The following is a 17840-nucleotide window of genomic DNA, read 5'->3' on the forward strand; positions in this document are numbered from 1 at the left end:
TTTCAAAGAAATAGAATTGTGACATATTTATTCTACATTATAGTTTTGTGTACATGTTGTAGGTGGTTGAGGAATAGAGCAGAGAGTATCACATTAAACATTAACTCTTGTTCCTCACTTGTATGCGAAGAGGCAGGAAACCATGAAATGATTACATTAACTTTGATTTGAAAGAACACAATGTACATTACAACTAATCACAGTACACTACATATGTAGAGCCAGATCCACAAACTTAAATACTAAACTTCCATGGCGTTTTCAAAGCCAGAACCACACATTTAAACACCGAACTACCATGGCGTTTTCAAAGCCAGAACCACACATTTAAACACCGAACTACCATGGCGTTTTCAAAGCCAGAACCACACATTTAAACACCGAACTACCATGGCGTTTTCAAAGCCAGAACCACACATTTAAACACCGAACTACCATGGCGTTTTCAAAGCCAGAACCACACATTTAAACACCGAACTACCATGGCGTTTTCAAAGCCAGAACCACACATTTAAACACCGAATTACCATGGCGTTTTCAAAGCCAGAACCACATATTTAAACACCGAACTACCATGGCATTTTCAAAGCCTGAACCACACATTTAAACACCGAACTTCCATGGCGCTTTCACAGCCAGAACCACACATTTAAACACCGAACTTCCATGGCGCTTTCACAGCCAGAACCACACATTTAAACACCGAACTTCCATGGCGCTTTCACAGCCAGAACCACACATTTAAACACCGATCTTCCATGGCGCTTTGAAAGCCAGAACCACACATTTAAACACCGATCTTCCATTGCGCTTTATACTTAACTACTTGACAACTCGACTCTTCCAGAACAACGAGAAGAGATCCGTATTTTTCAGCCATTTTATTTGGGATCCCATGTTCACGCAGTGGTAGAAATCACGATTTTATTTGGAAATCAAGGATTTTTCAAAACCACCCAATTTACTAGAATTAGTACTTGGGTCCTATAAAATTAATAAAATAGGGTACATATGGGCCGCTCTGCCTTCGCACCATATGGCGAAATCCTTCAAATACGCATACATTATACTTTTGCAGTTAAGTTGAATTTATTTTCTTGGACTATTTTGTGAAGTCATTCTGAAAGAGGAAACACTTCTTTTTGCACTGTTTGCGTGTAAGCGCACTCTAGCTCTAAAAACAAAAAAACAAGACTACGACTCTATTGGTCTATGAGACGCGTCTTAATTAACGCTGGGATTTACGGAAATCAGATAAAATGGATTTGTCTAAGGCCGTAGTGACAGTGTGTGGCGATAATTGGCGTTTGGGCTTAAATAAAACGTCACCAGTTTTTTTTTTTTTTTTTTGTATTATTTGACGCCGTTAGATACAACTTTTTTTACATCAGTTTTATTTTTCGAAAAATATTTTTTCATTTTTTTTTTTTTTTTGGTTCTCGTTGAAGGTCGCGAGCTAGGGGGAAAAAAAAGACATTCTAATCCAATAATTTTGTGTTGTTTTCTTTAGCTTATTGTGGGTGTATCTGAGACCATTGGTTACAGAAGGCCTCAACACTGACCTGCAACGAGGCGACCTGTGGGCAGTGGAAATCAATGGGCTCGTTACCACGTCGTACAGACCTATGGTCTCGATGTCTCTCTTACAAATGAATGTCGTTCTGTCCAGGACCATTTGTTGTAGAAAGCCTGAAACACTGACCTGCAACTTAACAACCTATGGGCATTTTAGACCTGTGACGTGGCAGCGAGCTATTGGTGTAAACTGCCCACCGGTTGTGACGTTGTAGGTAAGTGTTGTAAAAAAATGTTTTACATGCTTCGGAGTTAAAGATAATTACTTCCTAGTCCAAATGTCCCGCAGGACGACGGGGGATGGGAGCGGGCCGGGTTTGAACCATCGATAAATCTGAACGACAGAACGACCTAACCCTGACCCTATCTTTTATTGGGGAGTTTCACACTGTCACAACACACACGATGTCACAACGTGTGTTGTGGTGCCGGGGATTTTACTTGAATTAAAATAGTTGAATAAATGACGATCTAGGAATCACAATAAAAGATTCTTTGCTAAAACACAACTCTGGAACTTTATTTAAATATAAAACGTAAGTACAGCTTATGTACAAGTTACAGATCAACACGTATAAAAAACATTACAAAGGCTTTAAATCAGAGCTCTTAGAAACGTGACTATCTACTAGGACATTCTTTCATCGACTGGCCTTCTTTTTCCCTCGTCAATTCTCTGGCGCTAACACTTTTAAAAAAAATGTCTTTATTTATTTTCAAATCAACCAATAGATTTGCAACATCATAATTACGTCTTGGGTAAAACATGAGGTTCTGTCAAGGGTCTAGATTTGTGGGGTAATTCCTGAGGCTCAGTCAAGGGTTTATATTTCTATTTACACATAAGCTTTTAAATGTGAAATATACAAATAAATCTATAATGGCATCTGTGACATATTACCCCCCCCCCTCCATTTAGCATTTGTATGGTAATAGAAATGCTCATATGTATTAAAAATATTTAAATATACACAAGATACCATACATGAAATTATAGAAAAATGGTTGAGGTAACATATGACAATGCTCTGAAAAATAAAGTCAACTTGAAGATAACATTAAAAAGAAATGTAAATGCAGTGTCAGGTATATGAGAACAAAATTATTGATGACTTAGAACACCTGTTTCACTATTCAAGTGGTTATGAAAATGAGACAATATCAAAAGTTGTACAAAGCATAATACTTGAATAAATTAAATCTTGAATTGAATGAGTTACTTCTCTTCATGGTGCTTCATGATAAAATTAAAATATGACATTATAACTCATTTGGTTAGTACTAATGTGAAAATGTGTACATGGAAAAAATATATTGCATATGAAAAATTGACATAGAAAAAATTGATGTATACATGACAATCTTCTGAATAATGATACTAAATGTAATACAAATCTTAATATGTGTGAAGCAATGAAGAATTTCAATTATAAGTCATGTATCTGTACTATTATAATAGGATATATGCAATAATAACATACCTGAAATAAAATTCCTGAAATAAAATGTACATGATTTAAAAATTAAAATGACTGATGCATGTCATATGCAAAGATGCTGAAACATAATAAACAAAGTATCTTGAATGAGTGACCTTCCTCAGTGGGTTGCTTGGTGCTGAAAAAAATGCAACATAATCTGATATAGAACTCCTGTGAAAAATGAGTAGACAAATTAATTAATTAATTAAATATAACTGGATAATGTTCTTCCTTGACGAGTATGAATGATAATGGATCAAGTGACACTAAATATGGTATAGTACATATATAAAATGTAAGTGTGAAGTTCAGAACCCTTCTGAGTTGCCGATGTGTGTACGCGTTTTCTAAACTTGAAGAAAAGGTCTTTCAGTTTATGAAGCTGTTGTCTCCATGTCATATTGATCTCACAGATAATGTCTGATTGAACCGCGTTTGAGTTTGGGGAAAATAAGAACTGTCCGAAACCAAAACTCAATTTTCTGGTTGATGAACGTTGACGCTGTCGAACAATGGTAGAAGAATGCTTTGCATTAGAATGTTCAATAGAGCAATGACTGAACATGTCTGAGTTCAATCGGTCAATACAGCAATGTTGAAGAAGTTCATTTGTTCCTTTCTGAAGAAAAGTTGCCCCTTGAGTGGACGGAGGATGAAACTTGGTGTTGTCAATGTTGTTGCTCTCTGAGTTTCTTTCAAACTGCAGTACTGGAAATGTTTCAGAAACACTGGTAAAGAAATCTGCATGGTCTGGAAACACTTTAGTGTCCTTCACTTGCTGTAGTGCTATGTCATCCAGAGTGATGACCTTGGGAATGTCAAATTGATTTGATGTTGATATATCATCCAAAGTGATGACCTTTGGAATGTCAATTTGATTTGATGCTGGTAATGAAACATCTATCTCAGGAATGGGTGTTGATGATGTTTCTTCTTCTTCTTCAGGGATAGTTGCTAAGCTTGTAAAATTATCAACTTTTGCTTTGATGTCTTCATTATCTGTTTCATGGTAATGTTCAAACATATGAACATGAAATACTCTGGTAACCTTGTTGACATTGATTTCATAAAGCAGGTTGGAAATCTTTCTGATGATGTGGAAAGGACCTTGCCATTTGTAAAACAGTTTGTTACTGAAATCTGGTAACAGTAATTTGACTTGATCTCCTTGAGCAAAATGTCTTGATTTCATGTGTTCCTGTAATATTCTTTGACTTCCAATGTTCTTGGATGTAATGGCTTCTTGAGTTGACTCACATTCTTTCAAATGAGGAATACTTGTATGAGTGTTAGAGTCAAGTTGCATAGTTTTTCTTTTGTCTGGTATAGCCAAAGTTGATTGAATATAAGTATCTGCTTCTGGTTCATGAGACTTGTCTTGATTGTAGCAAAAATGTTCAATGCATATCATAGTATTGGTAGATAATGATGCAGATGTCTTGTTCAAATCTTGATGTATGAAGTCATCATCAGTGGTTAGGGATGGGAAAGTACTTGGTAGGGATGGGCTTATATTGTCAGGTAGGGATGGACATGTAGTAACAGGTAGTAATGGACATGTAGGCAATGATGTCCCTGTAGATTTGCTTGAGTCATGATGCGTAGATTCATTGTTGTCAATTCTGGCTTTGTAGTCTGGTTCATTCTTTGTTTTAGTTATGTTGCTTTTCTTTTGAGTTTGTTTCTTCTCACAATAATCATATCGACAAGTGAACAATTATTAATGTATTTCTTGACATCTTTGTTCAAGCTAGGCCAATAATATTCTTTGGCAATTCTCTTCTTAGTACTTGTTACACTCATATGTTTGGTTTCATAAAACTCATGCTTGGCTTTGATTATTTGTTGTCTGTACTTCTGTGGTACATATATTTGTTCAATTACATTGTACTTGCGGAAAATATACTTCTTGAGAAATCCATCTTCGAGATATGCTGTACGCTCTCTTAATTGAGCTTTCTGGTATATTCTTGTTAATGTTGCATCATTCTTTTGTTCAGCTTTGAATTCGGTATTTTTCAATTTTAATAATTCTCGTTTTAGTTCTTCTTGCCGTCTTTTGTCATCTTCTCTGTCTATCTCAGCTAATTTATTATCAAACCATCTTTCTCGTTCATGTGAAGGAATATTGAGTTTTTCTGCTAAAGCTATGGCTTCACCTATTATGTCTGTTGTTGAAGTCATGTTACAATGTACTTTTGCTTGATATTCTTTTTCTTCCTGTCGATGAACCCATTCATCTGGTTTAGGTACTTGTTTTTCTTTAGCTATGTCAAATAATTCTAACCATCTTTGTGTTCTTGTCTTTGGAGACATGTTGAGAAATATACCAACTTGGAATGTAGAAATATAGTAACGTTTTGAATATAACAAATCAATGTTAGTTATGCTGTAACTGGCTATGAAGTAGAACTTTGTTTTACAGTAGAAGTACTACTGGAGTCGTATGATTGAATATATAGATCTATTGAGCCGATTACTTTTTACTTGTTTAACAGTTGGTTAAATCTGGTCTTCTGTTTACTTTGTGCCAGACAAATGATTATTTACTGGTCTTCTTTATAATGCCAGTTATTTACTTTACTGGTCTTTTTTATTGCCAGTTATTTGCTTTACTGGTCTTTTTTATAATGCCAGTTATTATGTATATTGGTCTTAATCCTTTTGCCAATTACATATAATAATAGATTTCGTGAGTTAGACGTAACTCTAACGAAAATCTTTATAAAAGAATTATCGATAACCAACTGACCTGTTAAACACAGAAATTCTGTCCTCCGTTAAATAAGAATGAAGTTCCTTTGAAGAGTTTAGAAATTGGTCCTAGATCTTGAATAAATTTCGTTAGAAGTTGTCCATAAACTTTTATTAGTCGGAGAGTGCCAGATTGTCACAACACACACGATGTCACAACGTGTGTTGTGGTGCCGGGGATTTTACTTGAATTAAAATAGTTGAATAAATGACGATCTAGGAATCACAATAAAAGATTCTTTGCTAAAACACAACTCTGGAACTTTATTTAAATATAAAACGTAAGTACAGCTTATGTACAAGTTACAGATCAACACGTATAAAAAACATTACAAAGGCTTTAAATCAGAGCTCTTAGAAACGTGACTATCTATTATGGAATTCTTTCATCGACTGGCCTTCTTTTTCCCTCGTCAATTCTCTGGCGCTAACTCTTTTAAAAAAAATGTCTTTATTTATTTTCAAATCAACCAATAGATTTGCAACATCATAATTACGTCTTGGGTAAAACCTGAGGTGCTGTCAAGGGTCTAGATTTGTGGGGTAATTCCTGAGGCTCAGTCAAGGGTTTATATTTCTATTTACACATAAGCTTTTTAATGTGAAATATACAAATAAATCTATAATGGCATCTGTGACACACACCAACGTAAAGAACTTTGTGTCTGTTGTGGCTATTTAGTTGTTTTAGATCTGGTGGATATTCAATAGACATCATCTTCAGCAGTAAAACACAGTAAGAGAGATGGGGGGGGGGGGGAAGAGACAAAGCGATATGGGGAAATGTTGAGGAGATATAAGGGAAATGAAAGAAAAGCAAGGGAAAAGAGAGCTAGTGACAACAACAAACAAAAACTAAACAGTGTCAGCAATGATGACATGAAAGACGACCTTATGCGGAGGAGACTAGTGAAAGGTCAATCCATTAAAATCTGCGGCCTCTAGACATGTGGTTACAAAAAAAAAAAAAACGGTTTCCTACTTTGGTGGATTACACCTACTGGCCTTTTTTTTTTTAAATGACGATCCGATATGATCAGACCCGAGACCACCGCTTCATAAAAGTACTAGTAGGAATTGATTAAACAAAACAACTTTTAAAAAAGTATATATTTTTATATTATAGTACCTGTTTTCCTTATGCACAGCCTACTAACCTTTAACCCTATCTTCCAACGACGCCTGACCTTTTTGGCCTTGAGGCTTTATAAATTCAGTCGCCAGTCAGTCTTCACATGTGTATCCACCTTCAACAACGTTTCCTCCTCCTGGGCACCGCCCATGCAATTTAAGAAAATATACTATAACATTAATCTATAACAAGCAAAATAAAAAAGAAATCCAAAGCTTATTTGAGGGGAAGAACTCCGCACTTACAACTATATTCAATAATGTAGAAGTTATTTCTCTTACTCGATACCAAACAAAATAATTAATTACCAATGTTTAATTGAATAAATTGTTTTTTTTTTTTTAAATTGCTTCATGTTATAATAGGTACAACAAATAATTGTTTAAAGTTTCAACTTGATCCGAGAATAAAGTGTACAATTATCTAAAGGGACCAAACCTTACATATTTAGCCATATATGTGAATACTGAAGAATCAATTTCCTTTTTAGTATATTACAAATTAAATACCAATGATTAATTGAATAGTTATGCTATTTTTTTTTTATTGATTCATGCTTTGTCTATGCCAGAGAATATTTGTGCCAAGTTGTAGCTTGATCATATAACGGGTCTGGGAGAAATCACGTGTACAAACTTTTGACCAGACAGAGTGTGTCGATATAAGCTTTGTAAAAATAAGATCGCAGTTCGTGTTATTGCATCACTCCTAAAAGTCTATACAAAACACTTCATGTCAAGTACATTTGTAAACATATGTGTAAGAGTTACAACAAAAAAAAAAGTTGTCTAGTGGGTGTAAATAGTTTTACATTTTTTTTTTAATTGTTTTTAACTTTGTAGGTGGGGGAGGTGTCGGGGTGATATATCACCACACCGCATAGCATTTCTATTTTTTTTTACAAGGAAAACAAAAACAAACATGAGATACCTGTGTGTCTCTCGAGTCAGAATCAGGAGACCATCTGTTAAATAGCTATTAAGTTAGAGGTTAGTGAGTGAATCTAGTGTGAATGTTGCAATGTTGAAATGATCTCAATTTCCCAGGACATGTGTAGCTTAGTTGGAGGCTATTAGGAAGTGCAGAGAGGAAGGGTGTCCTCGGTGCGCAGGTAGATAGGTGTCCTCGGTGCGCAGGTAGATAGGTGTCCTCGGTGCGCAGGTAGATAGGTGGCAGAGAAAGATCAATTAGGTTTTCAGCGTGAATGGTGAGTTTAAACAAATTAACCATGTTGTGGATCTCTGACGAGCAAAACAAATGGTTTTGCGCACTCTCTAATAACTAAATGTTGTTCTTGTGTTGTCTGCTTGACCCATAGTTAAGTGTGACTAGTTTGCATTGTTTCTGCACAGCTCGTCTCATTCTGAAATGATACATTTTGGGTGCGTAAACGCTGTTTTAAGCTTTCACCTATCACTGTTGGGGCACCACAAACGATCTGTCGACCGTCTTTTCCCATCCCTTTCCATATTTTGTCTTGGATAGAATCTCTTTCAACGCCAGGCCCGTCCATTCTTTTATGTTGTCTTCCCATCGCTTTCTCTGTCTCATCTTCTGTATCATCGTACTGTTCCCTGAAGGAAGGTCTTTGCGAGCCCTGAGGACCTTTTCGTATGGCCGTAAGTTTTCGTTTTTTGATAGTGGTCAGCAGGTCATCCCGGGCCCCATTTGCCGTTGTAATCCTGTTTCGTATCTCATTTGTGATGCAGTCTTTGTAGGTAATACCTAGTCAAACAGTTTGGACCAATAAAATTATCCTATGTTCTATATAGCATTTCCTATTGCAAGGATCCTACCCTCTAGTTATGCGTTTAGCGTCCAAGATTTGCAAACATACAAGACTGTCTCCATCTGTTAAATAAGTTAAACTTCCATCAGATATGTCCGAATGTTGGTTCCTTTTCTTTTTAATTGGGAAAGGGGGGGGGGAGTGATCTTTTTAAACATATACATAGAGGGGAGGGGAGGTGTAGACTAAACTTAGACTATATCTGTGTACGGAAAAGAAAGTTCCCTTTTCAATTCAGACCTTTAGGGCAGAGGATGTAAAGTTTATGTTTCTGTGGTCCATGGTTAACGACGAGGCTGTCATGTGACCAACCGTTTTTACTTTTTTCCAACTAACGTCAGGTACACACAAGAGCTGGGTGGACTCAGAGGCGCTCTAATCCATCCATCTATCCCAGTGGCGCTACAGCCCATGGAGGCCTGCTTCAATTCATTCCTCCATTCAGATCTCTCCTGGGCCTTTCGTCTCCACGCCCTAGCCCCAAGCTGGTGAAAATCTGCCTCCACATTATCAATCCATCGCATTCGGGGTCTGCCTTTGGGTCGCTTGCCTTTTGGGTTTTTGCCTGTATAAAAGTTTCGCTCCTCTGTTCTCTGACATTCAGACTCATTCTTTCAAGATGACCTGTCCCAACGTAGTCTGTTTTTAATTTATTTTTTTGTCACTATCGATGGGCCTTCATACAAAGTTATATCTCGTGGTTAATGCTTGTCATCCACCTGTTTCACCATAAAGATCCCGTAATTAAAAATGCTAGTCTTCTCCAAGATGTGAACCCGGGGCGCCTCGATTCGGAAGCCAAGCCGCAGCGCCTCCGAATTTGTGAGGATGCCATTATAAATATGTGATCTACGCTTTATAATATTAGGTGGACAATTTTCCGTACGTATGAATAAGATCAATAGGTCTTGGAGATCTTCTTCACACTTCCACTGGGTAGTCATGTTTTTATTTCAGCTGTATGTAACTTGAGAGACTTGCAATCTGTCGGTTGACTCTTTCTCTCCTGATTGACGATACCATCGTTGATTTGACCCCATGAAATAAAATTAATGTTTGATTTAATAAACTTTGCTTTGTTCTATATAAAAAGAGCCCGCATTCCTCTTTATTCTATACCAAATAAAACATTTTCTGATAACAAACGACAAAACTATTGAAGCTTCATCATAACAGGGTAGTGAAATAGTAATGAGCAAAATGTAGAATTCCCTCAAAAGACTTACAGAGATAATTACGGAGAGAAAGAGTTGACAAAGCTTCCTCGAAGCACGTGACTTTCACAAAATGGAGGTATCCAGCAATGTATTAAAATGGGACAGAACTTTCTTTTCTTAAAAAAATAAGCTGAACTAACGTTATAAACTAATGACACAGAAAGCAGATTCGTGTCCGATCCAGGACTAAAACAAATCAAACATTCGAACTACTAAATGAATGTGTTTTACTGTTTTAAAATTCTGGCCGATTTATTATAACTTCTCAGCACTTTACGAAGAAAGCATTAGTTTCAGTGTTCAAAGCACTACGGGGCAAAGTTGTTATTAAACCTTAAAGTGCTGAGCTGTTTTACAATGAATGCATACAAAAGGAAATTACAATTTTGATGTTTAGAGGCCAAACTACTGCACGCATCTTAAGGGTTAAAAATAATATTTAACAAAAACAACATAAAAATACTTGTTTAAAAAAAGAAATAATTGTGCGAAATTTCAGATTAATCCAAGATTGGGTGTGAGAGAAATAACGTGTACAAACTTTTGACCAGACAGAGTGAGTTGATATAAGTTTTGTACAAAGTGAACAATTGCCTGCCCCTCATGGCTTATCAGAGAGGAAGGCCGCAACACATTCTTTTGTTTTACCATGTGTGACAACAGCCCTTCATTAAACTTCTGAATAAATCAAGTCCTCACTTTGTAGATGCCAATATGAGCCTATAACAATAAATATTTTAATCGCATACTCCGCAAACGCCGCCTTCAGATGCGGCACATCAATTAAGTGCATGCCATTAAAAAACACTGCGTGTTCCGCGCTGGGTGGGTAGGGGGCAGTAGTTACTATAACACCCGCCCCCTCCTGGCGGGCGTATTTTTGAGGAGCATTCAAAAGTTTGTGCATCCGCCGTTGACTTAAATATGTTCCAACAGGTGTTTAGGCACTAATAGTCTACTACACACTGCTATAAATGCAAGTGTCCGAGCGTTCAGTGAGTCTGGTCTGGTCATGGTTACGGTCTTGACTAGCCGGTAGGCCATGGATTCTGTATTCGTGATGTCAGTTTGTTTTTAACATGGGTCTGTAAGGTCGATATAAATACACAGACAGACAGACAGACAGACAGACAGACAGATAGATAGATAGATAGATAGATAGATAGATAGATAGATAGATAGATAGATAGATAGATAGATAGATAGATAGGTAGATAGACAGACAGACAGACAGACAGACAGACAGATAGATAAACGACCTGGTCCAATCAGACTAAAGTTGTTATTATCTGGATCAATATAAACAAACTTTTGCCTAAAAATCCAATGCCGTTGTGGGAGGGAGGTGGAAGATTTAAACCCAATCCTCAAACTGTTGCCAACATACAACATAGATGTGCAGTTACAACCTTAAATCACTTACAAGAAAAACAAAACAAAAAAACTCTCAACAACACTTGGTCTTATTACGATCACTTCCTGTTATTTGTAACTTCAGCAGCAACTGTGAAAACAGGAATAAGGGATTCTCACACATTCTTTTCATCGGGGCCTATGCTGTTGTTTTGTAATTGATTTGGTTAATTAGCACACCTAACTACGATTGTCATTCTGTCAACGAGAGACCACTCCAGACAGTAAAATACCACGACTTTTATGAGTACTTCAGCCTGTCTTATTTCGGGAAGCCGTTTTACTAACTTGAGATCAAGAAATGTTCTGCATCGTTTGTTGTTCTTAACATGTTAAGTTTTTGTTACGTGGGGCAGAACTTTGAGATGAATCTCTTTGTTCTATTTACATGTAGAGGAAGCATGGACAGTATCAGGCGAAATCTTATGTGCAGCTCATGGTGAGCTGTCTGTTCCTTAGCATTTAAGTAATGTGCCAGCTCTCTAAGAGGGTGAAGTGGTAAAGCGCTTGGATTCGAAACCAACAGGCATGGGTTCGAATGTCGGTTAAAGCTGGGATTTTTAGGACACCCATAGGTGCACCCAATTCTAATGGGTACCTAACATGAGTTGGGGAAAAGTAAAGGCGGTTGGTTGTTGACCAATACATCATCTGCTCCTTATATCGCAAGGTCTGAAAGTGGGAGCTTTGTTACTTTAATATCTATCTATCTATCTATCTATCTATCTATCTATCTATCTATCTATCTATCTATCTATCTATCTATCTATCTATCTATCTATCTATCTATCTGTCTGTCTGTCTGTCTGTCTATCTATTATCTATTAAGTCTTTGTGTATTCAGTTGTTGTTTTTGTACTCAATATTGAACAGACTTTTATATACTGTTTTTTTTTTAGATATTGACTATATATGTCTCAATTTATTTTAGGATGCTTGAAAGCAAGATGTGAAGAAATCTGGCTGGCATGCTGTTAACAAAAAATTTAGGTCATGGAGTCGTCAGTGGATAAACACTCCCCACTGTAAACTCTTGTGAACATTATGCTTCAGAGAACTATTCCCTTTAGATCGTCAAGGAAGTTTCTCAGAACCGGATTGCATCCTTTTCAGGATCTGAACCTCCTGACTACGCCTCTCCCTGCCATCCCTGAGGAAGGTGGTCGTCGCCTGACATGGCCAAGCCGCAGCACCTCGACAAGCTTGTGCTGTCCATCGCGGCCACCATCGTTGTGGTTGTAGCGTGGGGGCTGGTCATTGCCGGCTCTTTCGTGCCCAAGTGGGCCAGGCCTCTGAATTCCACAAACACCACTAATAGGACTTATAGCTTATGGGGCAGAGAGGACTGTTATGGGATTATCTGCACCACGAAATATAGGTATGACATGTTTTAATAAACTAGATCTAGATCTACTTGAGATCTAAATATAGAATTAAATATACTAGGAACTGTGACGGTGGATGTCGGCGAATAAAAATGTGTGTGTGTGTGTGTGTGTTTATAAGGTAAGTGATACTAGAATTCATGGGTCAAAAGTGTTTGTGTGTGTGTATGTGCGAGGAGGGCATTATTAATCGGGCCATTCCTATTCAGAATTCACGAGTTACAAGTCTATTAGGGGAAGCTAAATTGCGAGTATTTTTAGTGTAAAAAGAAAGGAAAGGAAAATTAACAACTTATATTCTTAAAAATAATTGAACGGCCGTGACCGGTGGGTATGTCTAGTAAATATATATATATATATATATATATATATATATATATATATATATATATATATATATATATATATATATATATATGTAATTATATATATGTAATTAATGTTCAGCCTTGTTAAAGAAGGGCATCCTAGATATTGTCATACAATTTTAAATTATATCTAAACTGGATTTTGGAAAACATAAAGGAAGATCAGTAAACAGCTAGTTCAAACAAATGTTTGAAATAAATGTAGTATTCCTGTAGTTACATAATAAACCTTTTCTTATAATCATACTAAATTAATTCGATATAGTGAAGAGTTTTGATAGTTATTGGGGTAGCTATTGTTATAGCGTGTACACAGACCCTAACTCTTATGTTATGAAGAAAAAAAAATAAAGTTCCCCTTTCAGACCTTGTGGTCTATAGTTCAGATGATGTAAAGGTCATCTGTTCCTGTGGCCTACGGTTAACAAGGGTGTCATGTGGCCATCACAGCTACCAACCGCCTTTACTTTTCCCTAATGTCAGGTACCCATTAGCGCTGGGTGAGCTCAGAGGCGCCCGAAGATCCCGAAATTAAAAATCTCAGTCTTCACCAGGATTCGAACCCCGGTCCCTGGTTCAGAAGTCAAGCGCTTTACAGCTCAGCCACCGCGCCTCCAGCTCTTATGTTATAGTCACCATTAATTTTCGGACTCAGAAAGCAAGCCTATAAAGGGATAAGGCACATCTTTCTGTCCCCTTTCTCCACGTTGCTGAGGCACGTCTTTAGGCTTTGATTATTATCCATAGTGTGATTTGAGAGTCACAAGGGCGTGTAGTATAACAAGTCACCCTGTGCTCTACCAGGGTAAAATACTGATAAGACATAAACACATTCATTAACGTAAGAGATTTAGGATAGGTGATTAATGGTAAAAAAAAAAATGTAGATCGGCAGGATAGGTCGAGTAAAGGTCACCCTTTACCAGTGGCGTAGAAGACGTTGTTGAAGTAGTAGGGTGCAGTAGGGTGCAGCGGAAAGAAAAGTTACTCTTATCATATGTAAGCCTCCACAATTAAAGGCTCCGGTTTTTTTTTTGCATTATGTCTCATCTGGTCTCTCACAGTACTTCCCACTAATCTCTTACAGTACTTACCACCTAAGACTAATCTCTCACAATACTACCTAGCTGAGGCTAATCTCTCACAGTACTTCCCATCTGAGGCTAATCTCTCACAGTACTTCCCATCTGAGGCTAATCTCTCACTGTACTTCCCAGGTGAGACTAATCTCTCACTGTACTTTCCAGCTGAGACTAATCTCTCACAGTACTTCCCAGCTGAGACTAATCTCTTACAGTACTTCCAAGCTGAGACTAATCTCTCACAGTACTTCCAAGCTGAGACTAATCTCTTACTGTACGTTCCAGCCGAGACTAATCTCTCACTGTTCTTTCAAACTGAGACTAATCTCTCACAGTACTTCCCAGCTGAGACTAATTTCTCACAGTACTTCCCAGCTGAGACTAATCTCTCACAGTACTTCTCAGCTGAGACTAATCTCTCACAGTACTTCTCAGCTGAGACTAATCTCTCACAGTACTTCTCAGCTGAGACTAATCTCTCACAGTACTGCCAAGCTGAGACTAATCTCTTACTGTACGTTCCAGCTGAGACTAATCTCTCACTATTCTTTCAAACTGAGACTAATCTCTCACAGTACTTCCCAGCTGAGACTAATTTCTCACAGTACTTCCCAGCTGAGACTATTCTCTCACAGTACTTCCAATCTGAGACTAATCTCTCACTGTACTTTCCAGCTGAGACTAATCTCTCACTGTACTTTCCAGCTGAGACTAATCTCTTACAGAACTTCCAATCTGAGACTAATCTCTCACAGTACTTCCAATCTGAGACTAATCTCTCTCAGTACTTCCCAGCTGAGACTAAATCTCTCACAGTACTTCCCAGCTGAGACTAAATCTCTCACAGTACTTCCCAACTGAGACTAATCTATCACAGTATGTCTCTTGATCCAGTCTCCTAAAGATTCATGTCAGTCTTGTCACTTTACCTAGCGTATACAAAACCTTCACCTTTAAAATAATGTTCAATCAGCCTAAGACTTCGATAGGGTGGCCAGGCACTCCCAGTTTCGTAGCCAGATATGCCACTGCTGGTTAAAGGTTCCTCTGGTCATCTTAAAGATTATGTATCTTAAATAGTACACTGCCAACTCAAACTTTTCCGGACATAACATATTTGGTTGTTCTGGTATCAAATACAAATGGAGACAATGAGACAATGAGTAGATATGTCATTTCGCGACTCGCCAGCTTCAATGAGATGGCCACACGCTGACTCTCAATAGTCTCACAAATAGACGTTGGTCTGTATTTCCATGAAATGGATTTTTTTTCGTAAAATAGCAAATGGAAAAAAAAGGTGGGGGATATGATTCATTGTTATCTTCTTGGAAATGAATAGATACACCATCAGATAAAACAGATAGTAATCTACTAGTGATGTTCAAACTACGGCCCGCGGGCTATATCCGACCCGTTTCGTGGTGCTATCTTTCTCCTAGAAACTTCTGGCCATAGGCTTTAAAAAGAAAAACGGTCCCATTGAACTGTCGACAATTTTGTTTCTACAGAAGCGGCCGTAAAAGATTTGTCTTACATTTCTGACCACTGACCCGCAGGTCTAAAAAACAAAAAAGGTTTGGAGGTACGGTGGTACATAGCTTGGCTTCCGAACCAAGTGAATCCGGTGTTATGGACGGTTGTTGACTTGTAGTAACAAACTGCTGGTAGACAACCAAACCGCTGTTGGCGTATTATATAATAACTTGTAAGACTTGAAGTAACTTGAATATCTTCTTTCTGAATAATATTATATATACATTTTATTACAATATAAACAAAAAATCAACTTGAGATGAAAAGCAATAAATATAGTAGACTTCAGTAATAACATACAAATGGCGATCTGGAGTCGTTTGTCCTACACAAGACAGCTGAGGACAATGTCGCAGTCTTGCATCATTCACACTGCATAGCCTCTTCCCAACGTCACCAATAGAAACACACACATTCCATAACACCCGGATTCGAATCCTGATGAAGACTGGGATTTTTTATTTCTGGATCTTTAGGACGCCTCTAAGTCCACCCAGCTCTAATTGGTACCTGACATGGATTGGTTGGTCATTGTGCTGGTCTCTAAGTCCACCCAGCTCTAATTGGTACCTGACATTAGTTGGTTGGTCATTGTGCTGGCCACATGACATCCTCGTTAACCGCCACCCAAACATTATTTAATCGCATTTTTACGGCAGGCAAACATTTCTTGATTAAGAAGTTTACGCTTGTAGCATGTTCGGAATAAGTAAATACAGCTCCGGATCTACGACAGCGCGTAAACCAAGGGCATTACCCTCAATAAACTTATATATGCATTATAAAATACTTTTTTTAATAGGAAAGTGAGATTAAATTTACAAGAACTCCATTTCAATCCTCTAAAATATAGCATGCTTATATTTTCTTTCCTTTCGGATCTTTATTTAAGCTTTTGAAAAATTGTAGGGGCCTCCAGATACTTAAATCCGGCACAAGTGAATTAACGTCTTTTACACCAGCCGCCCCTCCCCCCCCCCCCCAAAAAAAAAACAACTTGTATTGACAGTGTCTGTATGTGAGAGAGAAAGAGACGGACAGACAGACGGACAGACAGATAGTGTTGAATTGGTTCCCTCTCTCGAGTGACACCTATGTTTTATGTCCAGGTTGGAGAACGTGGAAACGAAACGCAGCTATTACGACGAGTTCGGCAAGAAACACGAGTCTATTGAGACCAGAACGGAAATGAACCCCGTGGTCACGTGCGTTGTTGCCAACTACTGTAACATAACATGGTTCGAAGATATAGGTAAGTGAAGTGTTGTCATTTGTTATTGCCCGCTTGTTGGTCTGTAGATCCAAACTTAGCGGCGTGTATTGCATTCCTATTGTTTAACTTGGATTAAACTCAAACTTCTCAACAAAAAAAAACCAAACAAAGCATTAACTTTTATGTATAAAAACACAGATTCAGCTTGAAATGAGATATATTGTACATTTTCACCATAAATTAATGTGAAGGAGAAAATTAAACTTCAAAATTGCCAACTAGATAACTATAAACAGAAGAGCGCGAAGACAGATTCTACACTTGCTAAAATGTGTACAAAGATTTATCTTGTAACTTTTTGAAAAAAAAAAATGACAGCTGACCAACACTCCCTTTATTTTATACACCGGAAACACCAGACAAAACTTGCTATTTATAGGTTGTTCTCCTTGTATGGAAAGCTGCAATGTAGTAATAAAATGGACATGATAAATTAAACAAGAAGATACTATTCACTTACAATATACACATACTCTCAAACCCTTTATTTTTTCCCCCCGCCCCACAAACGTTCACGCCAGTTCTTAAACATTGAAATAACGACAGAACACCTGATGGTTTCATTAAAACACCAACCCTACATTCATTTCAATCGTACCATTAACCCCCCCCCCCTATGGTATCTTTGTATCTTTTTTTTGAGCGGAAATCCCCCTTCCCTCGCCAAAAAAAAACAAAAAAAAAACAAAGGTTGAAAAATGTTGCTTTATCTTAGTTAGTGTTAGGATTAGGGTTATGGTCACTTTTTCTCTGGTGGACTTGTACCGTGGTATTGAACATGTGTACGTTTATGAAATGGTAGAGTCGAAGAAACAAGTGGATTCTGAATTTAGAG

At 37.6% G+C, this 17840-nt stretch overlaps 2 protein-coding genes across 2 annotated transcripts in view; one reads left to right on the forward strand and one right to left on the reverse strand.

Moving 5' to 3' along the window:
* Positions 1-1937: 1937 nt before the first annotated feature.
* Positions 1938-4567, reverse strand: LOC129923077 (uncharacterized). The gene is made up of 2 exons (XM_056012113.1): positions 3916-4567; positions 1938-3864 (listed from the first exon to the last, which is right to left on the reverse strand). The coding sequence occupies exons 1-2, from the start codon at positions 4465-4467 to the stop codon at positions 3313-3315; spliced, it is 1104 nt and encodes a 367-aa protein (XP_055868088.1). The 5' UTR covers positions 4468-4567; the 3' UTR covers positions 1938-3312.
* Positions 4568-12324: 7757 nt separating this feature from the next.
* Positions 12325-17840, forward strand: part of LOC106060226 (uncharacterized) — a 33941-nt gene continuing 28425 nt past the window's right edge. Inside the window, exons 1-2 of the mRNA XM_056012114.1 lie at positions 12325-12739; positions 16842-16984. Of these exons, the coding sequence (XP_055868089.1) occupies positions 12537-12739; positions 16842-16984 (346 nt within the window). The 5' untranslated portion in view covers positions 12325-12536. The remainder of the gene's footprint in view (positions 12740-16841; positions 16985-17840) is intronic.

This window comes from Biomphalaria glabrata, chromosome 15 (assembly GCF_947242115.1).
Source record: "Biomphalaria glabrata chromosome 15, xgBioGlab47.1, whole genome shotgun sequence".
Taxonomy (NCBI): domain Eukaryota; kingdom Metazoa; phylum Mollusca; class Gastropoda; family Planorbidae; genus Biomphalaria; species Biomphalaria glabrata.